The sequence below is a fragment of the Rhinoraja longicauda genome, chromosome 32 (genome assembly GCF_053455715.1).
Source record: "Rhinoraja longicauda isolate Sanriku21f chromosome 32, sRhiLon1.1, whole genome shotgun sequence".
NCBI classification, from domain to species: Eukaryota; Metazoa; Chordata; class Chondrichthyes; order Rajiformes; family Arhynchobatidae; genus Rhinoraja; species Rhinoraja longicauda.
Window position 1 is genome coordinate 4628232 of NC_135984.1, and position 17388 is coordinate 4645619.

Sequence of the window (17388 nt, forward strand, 5' to 3'; positions counted from 1 at the left end):
GCTTAGACTCCAATAACATTTAAATCTCATTTCTGATTCTTCCAGTTTGATATGTTCCCTTAAAAAAGCAATTAAAACAGAATGGGAAAGTGAAGATTATGAGAGTACCATAATAATTCAAAAAGTTATATTAATGATATTGTTTGTACAGTATTCAGAGAAAATCTTTGACCTGTTTGTTTTAATTTTCACCTGTTCTTAGTTACCTATTTCCTGATGGACGCAGTCAGAATCCAGACCTGACAGGTTTATGTGAACCAACGCCGCATGATCATATCAAAGTGACACAGGTATAGTGTGGGAGATGTTTAATGCTTGGCTTGAGAAGTTCAGTGCTGCGAAGTTTCATTAACTTCTGCGATCTCATGTTACGCAATCTTTATTTCATACTGAATCAAAATGAGTTGAAAAGCTTTTATAATTTTGTTTTCCATGGCGCTTGAGATATATTCAGCCCAAACCTGTCTGCACTTTCTATTTGTTTTGATTGGTTGCTGTGACTAATTTCAGATAATGTGTTTCAAGATGTCTCATGTAGTCAAGTCAAGTCAAGTCAATTTTATTTGTATAGCACATTTAAAAACAACCCACGTTGACCAAAGTGCTGTACATCTGATTAGGTACTAAGGAAAAAAAAAAGAAACATACAGTAGGATCTCTAGGTGAGCGACGACAGGCAGCCAAACACAACGGCGCGGCCATCTTGAACAAAATGTTTAACTAAAGCAGAATGGTGTCCCGCGGCCGCGCCGCACCGGGCGATGGAAGGCCCCGCGGCCGAGCCGCACCGGGCGATGGAAGGCCCCGCGGCCGAGCCGCACCGGGCGCTGTTCAGTCCCGCGGCCGAGCCGCGCCGGGCGATGGAAGCCACACCGGGCGATGGAAGCCACACCGGGCGATGGAAGGCCCCGCGGAAGAGACCTAAAAAAAGAAAGATTTCCCCCACCCACAAAGGTGGTCAAAAAGGCTTTTGGCACATTGGCCTTCGTCAGTCAGAGTATTGAGTACAGAAGTTGGGAGGTCACGTTGCAGTAGTATAAGACGTTGGTGAGACTGCATTTAGAATATTGTGTTCAGTTCTGGGCACCATGTTATAGGGAAGATATTGTCAAGCTTGAAAGGGTTCAGAGAAGATTTACGAGGATGTTGCCAGGACTAGGTATGTAGGTTAATTGGCTGGGTAAAATGTTAAAAAAATTGTCCCTAGTGGGTGTAGGATAGTGTTAATGTGCGGGGATCACTGGGCGGCACGGACTTGGAGGGCCGAAAAGGCCTGTTTCCGGCTGTATATATATATGATATATATGATATGATAGAGGGTGTGAGCTGTAGGGAGAGGTTGAGTAGGCTGGGTCTCTATTCCATGGAGCGCAGGAGGATGAGGGGAGATCTTATAGAGGTTTACAATTTCTTGAGAGGAATAGATCGGGTAGATGAACAGAGTCTCTTGCCCAGAGTAGGGGAATCAAAGACCAGAAGACATAGGTTCAAGGTGAAGGGGAAAAGATTTAATAGGAACGCTTTGCTTTGGCCTTCTATGATACTTATTTTCAGAGTCTACCAATTCTGTGCTTAAATCATGGTTCAGGAGCATGTCATCTACTTCTAATCCAGGTTGATTCCCATTTGCTGCTTCGGTTATCTCTATTTGAAGAGACCATTGGTGTTCGTGCCATTTCTTGTTGATCATAGACAATAGACAATAGACAATGGTTTGGGGCTTGGGCCCCAGTGGGTTTTATCGGGGTGCGAGAACCTGAAATGTGAGCTGAAAGGGGTGTGAGAACCTGAAAAATGTGATTTGATTGTTGAAGGTTAGGAAAGCAGATTATTGTTTTAGTGTGTATTAGAAAAGATGAACTTGAAAACCCAGAGCAAATTGTGTCAAATTTAGAGCTTAATTTACTGAAATTGAATGTTAGCGCTATTTAGATTAACTTTAATCTCCTTCATGTATGTTGTTGGTATTTTTCTAGAAGCTACCATACTTTCTCTGTACCCTGCAATAATGTCAGAAAAGGATGCGATAAGATTAAATATCCTGAGTTTGAGATTAATTTGTGTGTCCTTACACGGTTGCAATTTTTGAAAATATTTTGTGATCTAATACCTGTGCAGTAATTGCTTGCATGTCCATGGCACTATTGTGCATCTTTCCATTAATCATTTTTATACCATATTTCAGCAACATTATCCAAAGACCTGTCGTTAGGCTTGAATTGCATACTAAATGGTACGCTATTGAATCCCTTCTCCACAGCCACCCAGACCCTGGTGCAGTTGATAATCTGGTGATTCTTTGTGCAGCATCAAATACTGGATGAAATTTCTCGTATGTTGCAAAACATACTTGGCTAATAAAGTATGATTGTGAATTGTGAGCTGATATTTCATAAAGGTCAATGATGGAAATCAAATTTAAGGCTATATTTTGTTTCTGGCAGTGACTTTAACATCCTTGGCAGCCCTCTATATTGTATCACTTTTCTAATAAATATATACATCAGAATTTCCAACTACATTAATGCTATGGCCAAGAAAATATCACCAGCACTTCTACTTCCTCAGTAGACTAAGGAAGTTCAGCATCAGACTCTTGGCAATTTCTATAGATACACTAGTAAGCATTCGATGACAACTTGGTTTGGCAACTGCTCAACCCAAGACATCACAAAATTGTAGAGAGTTGTGGATACAGCCAAGTCCATAACAGAACACACAGGCTCTCTACACGCCCCTTCCACCACCCCTCAATCGATTCCATCTACACATCATGCTGCCTCGGGACAGCAGCCAACATAATGAAGGACCATTTACGCCCTGATCATACTCTCTTCTCCCCACTTCCGTCAGTTAGAAGCATTACCACCTAATTCAGAAACAACTCCTTACCAACTATTATTCGACTAATAAGGGTGTAGTCGCGATTTCGCAACCTACATCAACATTGTCTATCGTCTTTTTTTTAATCTGCACTTTCTCTGGAAGAGTAATGTCATAACACCATATACTGTATTTTGTTTTTTTGTGCTGCCAGTTATACTGGTATAACTTGTATAACTACACGAGCTTAATTATACCCGTGTATCTTATGGTTGACTGGATAGCACAGATATCTCTGTATTTCTCAATTAATATAACTAAAAATACAGATCACCATATTCTTTGCAGAACTATAATGTGCAAGTGGTAACATTTTCTACATTCTAAACTGTTAAATATACTTCACATCTGTAAATTTCAAATTCCAGTTCCAATTTTCCAAAGCATTGATGTACATGGTGAGTACAAATCATGTCAGTACTGAACCAAACCCATTGTACATCACAACCCACTATCACCCACTCTAAAATGCTGTAATGGAGTCTGAAATATGATAATGCTTTCAAATGATTTAACATTGAATGTAAAATGCTGCCTCATTTTTGAGGATAGATGATTATAAATTACTTGAACTTCATTGCTTTGAATTAGATGACTCATTAATTCAATTGCTATCTTGTAATAATTTGCAATTACACCCACATACCCAATTTTTAAGGTAAGCTTATGGTTTGAGAAGTAGTCTAACATTCACATCTAAAACAGTAAAAGCACAAACTCTTTAATGAAAGCTGCATTTCCTGGATTAAATGCAGTTCCAGTTGTACACTCCCTGTTTATATTTGTGCATAATTTCCCGGTGTTTCATGTTGACATTTTCTGGCAATAAAAAGAGGAAATTAAAATATTCACTGATAGCAAAATATTCACAACACCATCAAGCTTGCAGAAGATTATTTTTGGGAATAGATGAGTTGCAAAACTGAGTTGGCTCAATTGTCTGGTTGGTAAGAAAATAAAGTTTAGATCCAAATTCAACCTGATTATTTTTATTATTAACCTAATTCCCTAATTGGGAAAAGGATAAAATGGCAGAATTATCATGTCTAATCCGTGTTCATTTAACCCTCTGAGAAATATTTGTGATCATTTACCATGGATAAGACTTCCTCAATTTATGCCTAACCTCAGAATGCAGGCTTGGATGTGAAGAGTAGCCAATTGTGTTAAAGATATTAGAGAGTGGCTGTCATTCATAAAACTTCAAAAAGGTGGGTGGGTGTCTTGAGAGAAAGCTGAAAAGTAAATAATGGAAAATAATTGCAGTATTGAATTTCAACAGCACCGTAATTTTCATTTTTGGATTTCTCTTCTGCTAGGAACAATATGAACTGTACTGTGAGATGGGCTCCACCTTTCAGCTCTGCAAGATCTGTGCAGAAAATGACAAGGATGTCAAAATTGAACCCTGTGGTCACCTAATGTGTACTTCCTGTCTTACAGCCTGGCAGGTAAGAGAATAAAATTCAAAAGTTATTTATTCATTGGTTAGAGCAATGTTCTCTTTGAGCATGTTCTGTTGTCACAGCCACTTTCTTCCAACTGTGCAGGCTTCTTGTTTTTAAGAGTGTGTTTTTTAAAACTCGGTGAAAATAGGTGTCATCAACAAATAGTGACATAAATAGTTGGAAAATCACTTCAAAGGAATTAAGAGTGTATTTTGGTTATAATCCTTCATCCTGAACATTCAGGTCCTCCGCATCTGGCAGAAGGTAGCTGCGATGTGCACCATCTGGAACGTGCACCAAAGCAACGTCATTGAAATTCATTGTAGACGGTGAAAAATGAGCAGCATTGGATCAGCTGTTAGTTATACGTGGGGCGCAGTATTTAATTCTATTCAATTTTTTTTCATGTAGAATTTTGTTTTGAACTGTATTATACCACTTTCCAAAATTAATTTCTACCCCACATTTGTTTAATTGCATCTTGTGTCAAATTTATGTTGAGGAAATATAAGAAATTATCCATTTAAGAAATGATTGATGAAAACTTTACGCATATTTTAGCAGGTTATTTGTTATACATTAAGCAATGCTAAACTAGGTCCAGTAAATTATTATCTATAAATGAAGGATCAACGTGGTGAAATTACATTGAAGGGCATCATGAGTTTTTTTCATAGCAAAAGCAGCTTGTAGTAAATATTATCTGATCTCACCAACTCGTGGATCAGATTGTGGTAATGTCATGTGTCAGAAGGAACTGCAGATGCTGGTTTAAACCGAAGATAGACACAAAAAGCTGGATTAACTCAGACAGGCAGCATCTCTGGAGAGAAGGAATGGGTGACTTTTCGGATAGAGACCCTTCAGACCCGAAACGTCACCCATCCTTTCTCTCCAGAGATACTGCCTATCCTGCTGAGTTACTCCAGTTTTTTGTATCTATCTGTGGTGATATCTCACACGGTTGCAAATGGTAGTTTTGCAATTCAGCTTAGAGGGGGAAGTTATTTTTTTAGTGGTGAGTGTCATTGAAGCATTTGTAATTACCTCACCAGAAATGCTAAGTGGATGATCCATCTTCACCTCTTAAGATGTCCACCACTACCGAATCCAGTCTTCAATTCTATGCACCAAGTGTAATCAAGAAAGAGCTGAGGCCCTTGGATATAGTAACTGGTTAGGAACTTGGAAAAAAATCCTGGCCACTGTGCACCTTTTTGCCGGACTTTAAGTCTATAGCCATGATATTCAGGATGGCTACAAACCTGATCATGTGGGAAATTGCCCAGGCATAATCTACCCAGAAAAAGCATCTTAAATAAAATCTGTTTAATTAATGCTCTACTCGGCAATTAAGTGAAAGGCTGTCATTTTTTAATCTGTGATGTAAAAAGAAATTTGCGATGCTTTTGTTTAATCTATCACCCATGAAATACTGGTGATACTGTTGACAATGTAGATCTTGTCAACCACCCGATGATGCTTGAAATCATGAACTGCAATCTTACAGTAGTGGATCAAATAGCTTTGTAGCACTCACATGTATCACCATCAATATTGTGAGGCTTCATATTATTTCTGAGAAAGCCTTTCTGCCTTTTCATACCTTTGCTTGAATGCTTATTTTGATGTTGATATTCTAGTAGAAGCTCTAGAATGTATGACTTTTGAATATGTTTGACATCCTGGCCCATGGACTAAAGAGCTGAATTCCAGATTTTTGATACGATTAACACCATCTTGGCAATTTGAACCCAGCAGACCTGTTTAGAAAGGTATCTTTTTCTGGGCTGCATTGATTGAAAAAGACCACTTTATTCAGAGATAAAACCCTTTCAAGTTGTACTTAAATTTAACATATAAATGTTAAAAAGTCACATAACTCAGCATCTGCTTAATTGAAAGTTTCTTGAGGTTAGTAATGCTTCAGGAAGCCTTTCTGCAAATGTTTAACTAGATTTTATATCTGAAAATGGTTAACTTTTAGAATGACCCGATCAAAATGACTGGAGTCTTATCCCCAAATTGATGACTATAGGAATAATACCCCAAGTACATAAATTTAATTTTATTGGCCATGTATGGAGCATTTAAAATATCTGTTAAATGATATGTTTTTTACAATAAAATGTGGCATACCATTTCATAGAAAAAGATGATGGTCAAATACGTGGCATATGTGAAAGAGTTACTAGAGGCCAAATTACTTGATTCCTTGGAGTTAGCTATTGGAGTTTCCCCGTGGGATTTAAGGTGAAAATGTACATTAATGGGAATTGTATCTGTGGAGAATATACGTTGGCAGTCAAGTAGAAGCAGTAATAAACCTGTTTCTCATGAGAGCAATGTCATGAATTAAGAGCATTACGCATTAAAAGTGGATTTACTGTGATTACTCCTATGGTGCATTGGCATAGATCCTATTAGCAACACCGCTACAAAAATGTTCAAGTTCTGTTGCATAGTCATTATAGCAATTATTTTTGTATTAGGAATTATAAAGATGAAGTATACATAGGGTAAAGAACCATCATTCAGTATCTTTGCACTGATTGTCCCTTTATAGGTAACCAGAGCTGATTCAATTCCCTGTGTTCTATTTAGGAATCGGAAGGTCAAGGATGTCCATTTTGTCGTTGTGAAATAAAAGGCACTGAACCGATTGTTGTGGATCCCTTTGACCCGAAAGATGGACCAGGTCAAACCCGACTGGCAATGGAAGCAATGTTATCTCCAAATTTTGACGATGAAGATGATGACCGCAGTGATGAATTGTTTATGATGAACAAGCTGGCAAATGCAAAGGTAACTACCGGCATCAGTGTGTGATCATTTAAAAAAAAAATCCAAAGCCTGTAGCAGGTTGAAAATTATTGTCTGAGCACCAATGTGCACATAAATTACTGGTTCCAACTTCAGGAGTATGGTCCATATACTGGCTATGATTTTCAATTCGATATGCTTAAATAATCTTCCAAATTGAAGTGCAATTTTATGTTACTGATTTTTAGAAACCTGACGTGAGAGGACGCTGGCGCTATTTGTTCGCCGCTTCTCCGTCAGGACAGTTCGTTTGTTTGTTTTTATGTCTTGACTGTTCTTGTAAAGCGTCTTTGAGCATTTGGAAAAGCGCTATAAAAAATAAATGTTTATTATTATTATTATTATTATACTACCAACAGCAACAGGAATATGGAAACTGCAAGGTGAGACGAAGTGTAGTAAATTAGTAAAGTTGACATTGACAAATCCACACCTAGGAAGTGCCGTTTTCTGTTTGTGTGTTCTGAATTGTGCCAGGAATATTGAGAAAAATCTTTTCATTGTTAATTTTAAATTTTACTGTAATGCCAATGATTGATCCAAATTGAAAGTTATACACATTGAGGCATAATCATGCTTCAAACATAATTATGTTCACCACATTCCACAAAGAATTGATTTTATGTCCGAATTCTTTAATGTTGCTGCTTGGATCATGTTTAATATGAATAAGAGACTACTTTAATTATCTTCAGTGTTCATTTAAATTGGAAAGTATAACTTTTCTATTTGTCTGCTGCTGAACACACCAATCTGGTTAAGAAAATTGTGCAAGGCCCTGCAGGAAAACATAAAACGCAACAGTAGTGATCTTTAGTTATCTGAGAAAACTAAACATCATTTTATCAACAGTAAGTTGGTAAGATAGGTGGTGTAGTTAATAATGAAGTAGATTTTCAAAGTCTACAGAGAGACTTGGGCCTTTTGGAAGGGTGGGCTGAAAGATGGCAGATGGAGTTTAATGCTGATAAGTGTGAGGTGCTGCATTTTGGTAGGACAAATCAAAATAGGACGTACAGGGTAAATGGTAGGGAATTGAGGAATGCAGTGGAACAGAGGGGTCTGTGAATAACTGTGCATTGTTCCCTGAAGGTGGAATCTCATGTGGATAGGGTGGTGAAGAAGGCGTTTGGTATGCTTGCCTTTATAAATCAGAGCATCGAATATAGAAGTTGGGATGTAATGTTGAAATTGTACAGGGCATTGGTGAGGCCGAATCTGGAGTATGGTGTGCAGTTCTGGTTGCCAAATTATAGGAAGGATGTTGACAAAATGGAGAGGGTACAGAGGAGATTTACTAGAATGTTGCCTGGGTTTCAGCACTTAAGCTACAGAGAGAGGTTGAACAGGTTGGGTCTTTATTCTTTGGAGCGTAGAAGGTTGAGGGGGGACTTGATAGAGGTTTTAAAAATTTTAAGAGGGACGGACAGAGTTGACGTGGGTAGGCTTTTCCCTTTGAGAGTGGGGAAGATTCCAACAAGGGGACATAACTTCAGAATTAAGGGACAAAAGTTTAGGGGTAACATGAGGGGTAACTTCTTTACTCAGAGGGTGGTGGCTGTGTGGAATGAGCTTCCGGTGGAAGTGGTGGAGGCAGGCTCGATTTTATTATTTAAGAGTAAATTGGATAGGTATATGGATGGGAGGGGATTGGAGGGTTATGGTCTGAGAGCAGGTAGATGAGACTAGGTCAGAGAAAGTGGTCGGCGTGGACTGGTAGGGCCGAATGGGCCTGTTTCCGTGCTGTAATTGTTATATGGTTATAAGTACAAAAGATTTAGTTGCAAACTGCTACCAGATTACCTATTACCAAATAGCGATCTAATTTAAACAATCCCAGATCAATGACCCCCAGCATTAATGTCTTCATTGCGTTTATTCAGCTACATTGTGTAGCCTACATTGTTCTCATGCCCAATAACAGAATGCTAAAACAGAGCTCTGTAACAGGAAATGATAACCAATTGGACAGAGGTGAAGATTTTAATGATGTTATTAAAATCTCCTTGGAAAAAATCTTAATGTGCTCTCTAACTTTTGGAAAACCTTGGCCCATAATTTCTCAGAGGAGTATTTGGCACTGAGAATCTCAAATCTGTGAATTGGGAGCACCAAGCCCAACATAAGTGACAGTAATGTGGCCCACATCATAAACTATCCATCCATCCATCCTGTTGGGTACCACTTCCCTGATCTATAGCTCTAACATTGTCCTCATTAGTTACCTCCGGATTTGCAGAATTGGAGAGGAAGCAAGTCACCCTTGATCCAGAGCCACTGCCTGAGTAGTACTGCCTGAGTAGAATGAACTGAGAGACTTTGTCCCGCTGAATTACTCCAGCATTTTGTCTAACTAGGAGAATTAGTGGCTATATAAATCAGTTCTTTATACGTGTTCCTTTGTGGTGCTGATATATTAGTTCAATTTGTTGTTTTAGTTCGGACTATGAATATTATGACTGCGTGCTTTTTAAATTATATTCTCTGGAGAGCACAATTTTAATATGATGTTTCATGTTTATTGCTTTGCACTGCCTTTTAAAAGTTCTGTGGTGCACTTTGTGAGATCTCGATGTGGAAATTATGCAGCTATCAAGTCATAGTTAAACGTTTGAGCTCTACAATAGCACTGTAAAATTATTTCCTCGAAAGACTGGAATATTTCTTATTCAAATGTGAGTTCTGTTCTGCTTGATGATTTATCCAGTTAGTTGCTCATAGAAACTCTGTTACCTTACAGTCCAGTACACAGGAATTCTCCTTGGTGCCCTTTCAACACTTGACCCTAGCATTTCTTGGCCAGATTGTTTCATACGTTGCAATGCCAACTACAGTGCAAAAGTATAACATAATTAGAAATACTTCCTCGAGCAGTGTTTTCTACACAAATGCTCCAGGTTTGTTTTTGTATAATTGAGCAGATGGACATCTTAACTTGATCCTGATCCCAATTATGCTATTTATGCCTAGGTATGCATGGTAATTTCATAGTACTCTTTCCTTCCCTTCATGGTAATTTCCTTCCCCCCACCCCCTTGTATAATATCTTACTAAAAATGTTCACAAACTGAATTTTCTTTTGAAGTACTTCAAAGTCAAGTTTAAATTGTACATTAGGTAATTCATCGTCCCTGTTGTCTTACCTCCTGGGATTCTAAACTACCTTTTTTTCTTTAACTTCCTCAATTGACTTTGCCCTGTAATGGTTCACTGCTGCCTTCTGCTGAGGGGGAAGTGTAAAGGCTGATTCCAGGAAGAACTGTGGGTGTATCCTTCCATAATAGCACACTCTCACCCGAATCCCAATTCAATTGAAATTATTTAACAACATTCAGCAGGAAATGGGAAACAAGTGTGTAATTGTTAACCCATTTTATAAAAATAATCAAGTATGCAACGGACTTGATCTGTTTTTAAAAAAGTTAATTCAGAAATCTTTCACACCTTTCATTGGAGAGATCTTTTAAAGAACTTAAATGTTTTTCCACCATTGAAACGCTTATCAAAAACTTGAATATTTATTTCCTGACAAAAGGAAAACAAAGTCGCAGAAGCTTAAATTTTTTACTGATATGATTCAATTTTAGAAATTGTGTTTTGCGTACTTCCTGAACAGAACCATTAACTGTTTGTTCTCCTAATTATACTTGAGCAAAGAACTCTTAATGCATTAACAAAGTAAAATGTATTCCATTCATTTCATTCAAAACATAGTTGTTTTGCAGGTATTAGAATCACGCAGCTCCTCAAGCTAAGCAGTTGCAAACACAAATGATGCTTCTTTAGAAGAAAATAGTTTTAACACTATAGCTCCTTACTTTATTGTCAAGGTACATGCTTTTATGATCTGATTTTGGGGCAGTGCAAACCCGTTGTTTCTTATCCCCCATGATACCAAGGTGGTTTTTGCAGTCTTTGCCCTATCAGTGAGGCCGGCACGGTAGAGTAGCAGGTAGAGTTGCTGCCTTACAACGCCAGAGATCCTGGGTCAATCCTGATTACGGGTGCTGTCTGTAAGGAGTTTGTACGTTGTCTCTGTGACCTGCGTGGGTTTTCTCCGAGATTCTCCAAAGACCTACAGGTTTGAAGGTTAATTGGCTTGGTGTAAATGTAAAATTGTTCCTAGTGTGTGTATGGAAGTGCTAATGTGGTAAGGATCATTGGTCGGTGTAGACTCGGTGGGTCGAAGGGCCTGTTTGCGTGCGGTATCTCAACTAAATTAAACAGTGCAAAAGCAATTTTGTCTTAACATCAAGTTACTAGAATTCTTCCTGTATAAGGAGTTTGCACTTCTTCATAAAGGAATTTCTAGCTGCTAATGTCATGTAACAGATTCTGTTATCGGCTTCAAGTATTCATAGTTTATTTTCCCAAATGTTTGGCATTACAAACAAAAATATCTCATGTTTTGCTTTGAATTTCTTGTTGTAATGGTTTACCTGTTCTTTGCTTAATCTTTGCTCCGATATTGGAGTATGAATTGCTCTGTGTCCCCTTTTTAAGTACTCGCTGGGTGCCAGTTTTCAAAATCTAGTCTTTCAGGGTAACCTTTGATGGAGAGAAACTACTGCCATCTTCCAATTGCCAGCCTTGAGTCTGGTGCTGATCTCTGCCAGCATCAGCAGATGTATTTTCTTCCAGATGGGACATTTAGCTATTAGATACAAAGAACTTGAATAGCATTCCCTGGTCAATTATTTGATTGGGGGTTTTTTGTACAGGGAAAAAAATATTTCTCGTGGAACATTCACCAAGACTGCCATTTTAAATTAAATGGATTTTGCAGTAGAGATATTGCTAAATCTTCCTTGTAATTGTTCATTACAATTTGTGTCCCGTACAGATCGAAAGGCCTCCATCTCCCATTGCCCCAGCTCCTAATTCTGCACTTCCACCCGTTCCTCCTCGTTTAGATCTGCTGCAGCATCGATCACCCACTGTCTCCAGTGCTTCTAGTCCTTGTGTTTCACCTAAGGTAAGGAGCTATTTCATTGGGATAATGGCATTTTTGCAGACAACAGAATACTGGCAATTTGAAGTGTGAAGAAAGTTTGATCAATCCATTCCAGAATCATTGCACATTGTTATCATGAAGTTGCATGATAATGACATTCATTGTTTCACTTTAAATTAAGTAACGGTGTCAAGTGGCCAGTTTTCATCAACCTGGATAAAAGAAGTTGTGGTGAGGATGTATATGTCAAAACTATAGCTCTAACGGCCGATGGGCATTTGGTTTGTGGTGATGAAAAATACAAAACTGACACATCTGCTTTAAATTACAATTTGCGAATGTGTGACCGTTGCCACTCACTGTTAGAATAAATGTCTGTGGAGAATAGAGGGAAAATTAGGAGGAAATTGAAGCTGCTGCATATCTTGTATAAACATTTCCATTTCTCCTGTTAATTTAGCAGCTGTACATGAGGCTGAAGTATCTGGGGCGACTCGTCAATCTGCAATAAATCTTTATTCAGATGTTAGCTCTTCCATCACTAATACAGCTTATCATTCTTGATGGTATTTTTTCATTTATGAAGCTTAACATTCCTTTCCCTATCTAATATGTGTTCAATATTTGGGCGTAGCAGTGGATTGATCTATTAATGTTTATACTGAAGGATAATTTGTTTTCTGGATTTTTAATTCTAACAGGATTTCAGAAAAGTCCCTCCCCCACCTGAGTTCTCAGACTAGTTTCACTGTCCTCCTGATTAATTTTACTGTTTGTATTCCTTGTTGTCACCTTCCCTTCAGCCAACAATGAAGCATCCTACATTTCCTTGATCATCGTCTGCTTTGATCTATCATTTTTGCACCGTACATTCTCTTTGTTCCATCCATATCTCTAAGAATCTTGTAGTGTTTGATTGTCAATTGCTATAAATCTTGCCACTTGATTTAATAATTTAATTTAAAATGGAACACTTTTTGTCATTATCATGATTGCATGTGCTATGATTCTGAAGTGGATTTATCAAATTCCTTAACACCTAAATTGGACAGTATTTGAGCACTTGTAAATAAAACACATGTTCAATTACTCAGAGGGTTTTATTTGTCCATATAGGCTTCGTCGAGTGGCTTGCATAAGCAGGACAAACCTTTACCTGTTCCTCCATCTCATCGAGATCTTCCACCTCCACCACCTGAGCGACATCCATCTGTAAACTCAGAATCTCGTATGCAGAGGCGTCCCTTACCAAGCACACCAAATGACCTCCCAGCAAGAGATAAGCTGCCTTTTGCACCACCTAACCGACCTGGAGAACCTTGGCATTCACGACCTCAGGCAACTAAAGCATCTGCACAGACACTTAACCTTGGAGATAGGTGGACAGGCAGAGAGTTGTCCAACAGACACTCTTTGCCTCTACCATTGACGTCTCAGATAGATACCAGGACGGATGCAGTTAGGCATAGTAGCTCGCTCGTGCTTGACAATGTCGTGGTAAGAAATACACCTGTGTCATTACATTTTTTTTTACGGTTGGGTAGTTCATAACCAGGTAGTGGGATCTCTTCAAGACAACATCTTAATTTAGTTTATTATTGTCCTGTGTACCAAGGAACAGTGAAAGGTTTTTGTTTGCGGCTATCCAGTCAAAAAGACTACACATGATTACAATCAAGCTGTCCACAGTGCACAGATAAAGGTTACAACATTTAGTGCAAGATAAAACCTGATTAAAGATAGTTTAAAGGTCTCCAATCAGGACAGCAATCTAGCTGATGAGAGGACCATTCAGTTGCCTGATAACAGCTGGGAAAAAAATGTTCTTTAATCTGGAAATAACAGCATACCCAGAATCTTAGATACAGGTTTTCGTTTCTAGTAGTGTGCACAGGGTTTTGATTTGAATAAACATTTTGCCAAGGTATTTACAAGATTCTTTACTGCTACAGTTTAAATTAGGATGTGGAGCTAAAAGCTGAAATTTAATGAAACGTTAACTTGAGATGTGCCATGAAGTTGAAGGCAGTTTCTCAAAATGTAAAGTTTCATTAAACAAAATGTGGAAATTGGCATTGCAATGGGAGATAAATATTTATCACAGCTATGTGGAAAAGTGTTGCATATATCTATACAAATTATTACAATAATGTGTGATGTTAGGAGAGCTAGACAAAACCATAGGCCAGGTGTTCATTATGTTTATCTGATAGAGAACTGTATTCAACAAGAATTAGGGTAGCTGAATGGAGAGAACCATGATCAATGGTCTCTTGCCACATCTTAAGCACTCTTTCCTGTTATGGTTACCAAAAAACAAGGGAGACATTTCAGTGCTGAAGTTGATACACACATTTTTGAAGTAATCTTATAGAAATGCAACATAGCAATCTGTGAAAAAGATGATCTAGAAAATTGTCAAGTGCAAGTTGAGTCATACAAAGGAATGTAGATTCAGACTAATAAACAAATAAGATGTATGGAGTGATCTTCCAGACACATGAGTACAGAAACGGAATTATCCAATTTCTAGTCAGAAGCTGACTAGCTCTCCCTCTGAAGTTGATGTGGTACGGTGAGAAAGGGGTCAATATTATATATAGTAACAGATTTTAATTAAATACTTTACAAGATGATACCGGGAAAGGTGTGATTCAAGAAATGTCTTTCTGAAATATGTAGCATTTGGCATGACATCCTCTAAACTCTGGAATCTCTGAAAAACAATTGGATTCTGCAGTAGGCATCTTAAACTTGGATGAATAAGCTGCATTTGATTTTGCTGTAATTATCTTCAGCTAATACCTGCAAGAGCAGAAATGAGATTACTAACCCAAATGCACAGGTTTGCAAGTTACTTTAATGGTAATTCATCACCAATTAAGCAAAAGCCACAAACCCATGTTCAATTTTAAATGGAAGTGGCCAAGTTATCTCATTTAATTTTTTGTACAAAATACAGTCCAATATTTCCAATCTGCCTTCTATACACCCAATCACAGTTATCTTGTAATTATTCCAGGCTTTCAGTGGGGCCATGAATGATGATTTAGAGCACGACAGCTCCAAAGTGAAACCCTCTGCATCAGCGAATGCTATTTACTCTCTTGCTACACGGTAATTACAGCCTTACAATGCCGTATGTTTCTTTATGGTTTGCAGTACTTGTATAAATTGTTTATAGAGAAGTGAAAACTTGTTTTGATGCATCGATGACCTTTTGCATAATGATATTACTTCTCTTATGTAGCCTTTATTATTTTTCTGCAGATGTTAATGTTACTTTGCATGTCTTGAAAAGAAATAAACACTTTAAACTGTCCCCGACATATTAATACACAATCTGACTTGATTGATATATCAGTACAGATGAATCTGTGCAATTCTCTATATTTAATACATTATTATGTTTTGTTTACTGCATTTGTATATTTTAACACGCACTTCTGAAAATGTTTAATAAGCAGCAGCAAACTGCTGTCATGATTTAATGGTAGAATTTAGAATTTATATGGATTATGTTGATATTGTGCATAATTTTGTACAAGTAGAACAGGACATCTTGAAACTATTTTAAGCTCATCTTTGCTTTCAGACCCCTGCCAAAACCATTTACATCAGAGGAACCCTCACAGAGCAGTGATGAGGATATTGATTACATGACCCCATCTTCATTGCCTGTGCATGCTCCTCTCTGCGCCACCTCCTCCTTAGATTCCAGACTTCCGCTGCAAACACAGAGCAGCCACCACGCAGAGTAAGAAAATTATGCTTCAAGTATATTTTTATTTAATTACCTAGACTGGTAGATGTATGATACTAATGGGAGCCGGTTTCAAACTGATCACAGTTGGGTTATTCTGTGGCAGTAGGTAACGCAAAACAGCCTTCTGTTAGAATGTATTTGTAATTGGTCACAAAAGGTGTGGTTAAGTAGACTTCTACAGGACGACACTGAATGTAAATACATGGGTGCCTCCTGAAGTTTCTCTGTCCTCGCCTACTGAAATGTTTTTGTATTGAGTTTCTCAACTGGGGGCTTGGTGAACTAACTGAAAAACATTAGCAGAGAAACCAATTATTTTTACTTATTGCTATTAATATGTCTTCCTATGTTTTAATTAGAACTTTGACTGAATCTGATCCATTGAGACTGATGTGTGAGTCGATGTTTTCATCATCTCTGGCCGCAAATGTAGATTTGCCACACATTATGTCAGGTAAGGTGCTTCTACCTATAAAAATAGAAATACTAGAATTGCCCAGCAGGTTAGGAGGCGTGTATGATTTTTCTCTTTCCACTCACACGGCCTTTTGGGGAAGTCATCCATCCTTACATTTTAAACCTTTCCATATTCCATTGCCTTGCTCTCTTTCTAACTGCTTCAACATATTGCTCTTGTTTCATTTCCCCCCCTCTAATTGCCCCCACTAACCTGTTAACCAGATGACCTCCACAACTCATGAACTGAGGTATTGTCTTCTCAGACATAATCCCTATGCCCTGTTAAACCACCCACCACCTTCTCTGAAGTTTAAAACTAACTTGTTTTCTTTCCCAGTTGTAATTAAAAATTTACAGCCTGAAATGTTGTTTCCAGAAAGGTATTCTGACCTGCTGAGAATTTCCAGTATTTACTGTTTTCATTTCAGATATGGCAGCATCTCTCATTTTATAATTTTGCTTCAACACGGCTACGTTTATCATTCTCAAAATTATTTTGTTATGTCATTCATTAAGTTGTTACATTTTTGTAGACAATGGTGATTCTGCCATCACTGATGGGGCTGAACGAGATGAGAGTGAAGGTGAGGAAGATGCATATGATTTTCCCAAACCACCTGTACCACTTCCTCCAGCTCGCCGCACACTCTCCGACATATCTTATACCACTTCAGCATTTGCCAGTGCACCTGCTGAACAGAATCTACCTGACCCCAATGCACATGCAGGAGGTGAGACGATCAAATTCGTTTTGAAAGTCAATGTCACTAATCATGCTGTCAATTGTGGTTCATGCAGTTACCCTTAAAATCTGGTTTGGGCGTTTTATCCAGAGGGTATACATCTTCTTGAGTGGTGTAACTGCACATACAATAGGAAATTCAGTATAAGTGGAGGAAAGCTTTATAGTCATAGGAATATGAGGCAGTTACCACAGAAAATCATGCTCCAATCAGCACAGCATTAATGTGATTAATTCCGTTAGATTTCCGGTTAGTCGGGATCCCTAGATTTTCAAACAGCATACTAATGTCCAAGTCTTTTTCTGCTACATT

At 38.1% G+C, this 17388-nt stretch overlaps 1 protein-coding gene across 2 annotated transcripts in view; it reads left to right on the forward strand.

The window, feature by feature from the left end:
* Positions 1-17388, forward strand: part of cbl (Cbl proto-oncogene, E3 ubiquitin protein ligase) — a 97334-nt gene that overhangs the window by 67464 nt on the left and 12482 nt on the right. The window contains exons 7-15 of one of the 2 annotated variants that reach the window (XM_078426823.1): positions 203-290; positions 4203-4334; positions 6936-7136; positions 11998-12129; positions 13225-13605; positions 15131-15225; positions 15704-15865; positions 16234-16328; positions 16867-17064. In XM_078426823.1, the coding sequence (XP_078282949.1) occupies positions 203-290; positions 4203-4334; positions 6936-7136; positions 11998-12129; positions 13225-13605; positions 15131-15225; positions 15704-15865; positions 16234-16328; positions 16867-17064 (1484 nt within the window). The remainder of the gene's footprint in view (positions 1-202; positions 291-4202; positions 4335-6935; positions 7137-11997; positions 12130-13224; positions 13606-15130; positions 15226-15703; positions 15866-16233; positions 16329-16866; positions 17065-17388) is intronic. The other variant, XM_078426824.1, reaches the window with a different exon arrangement.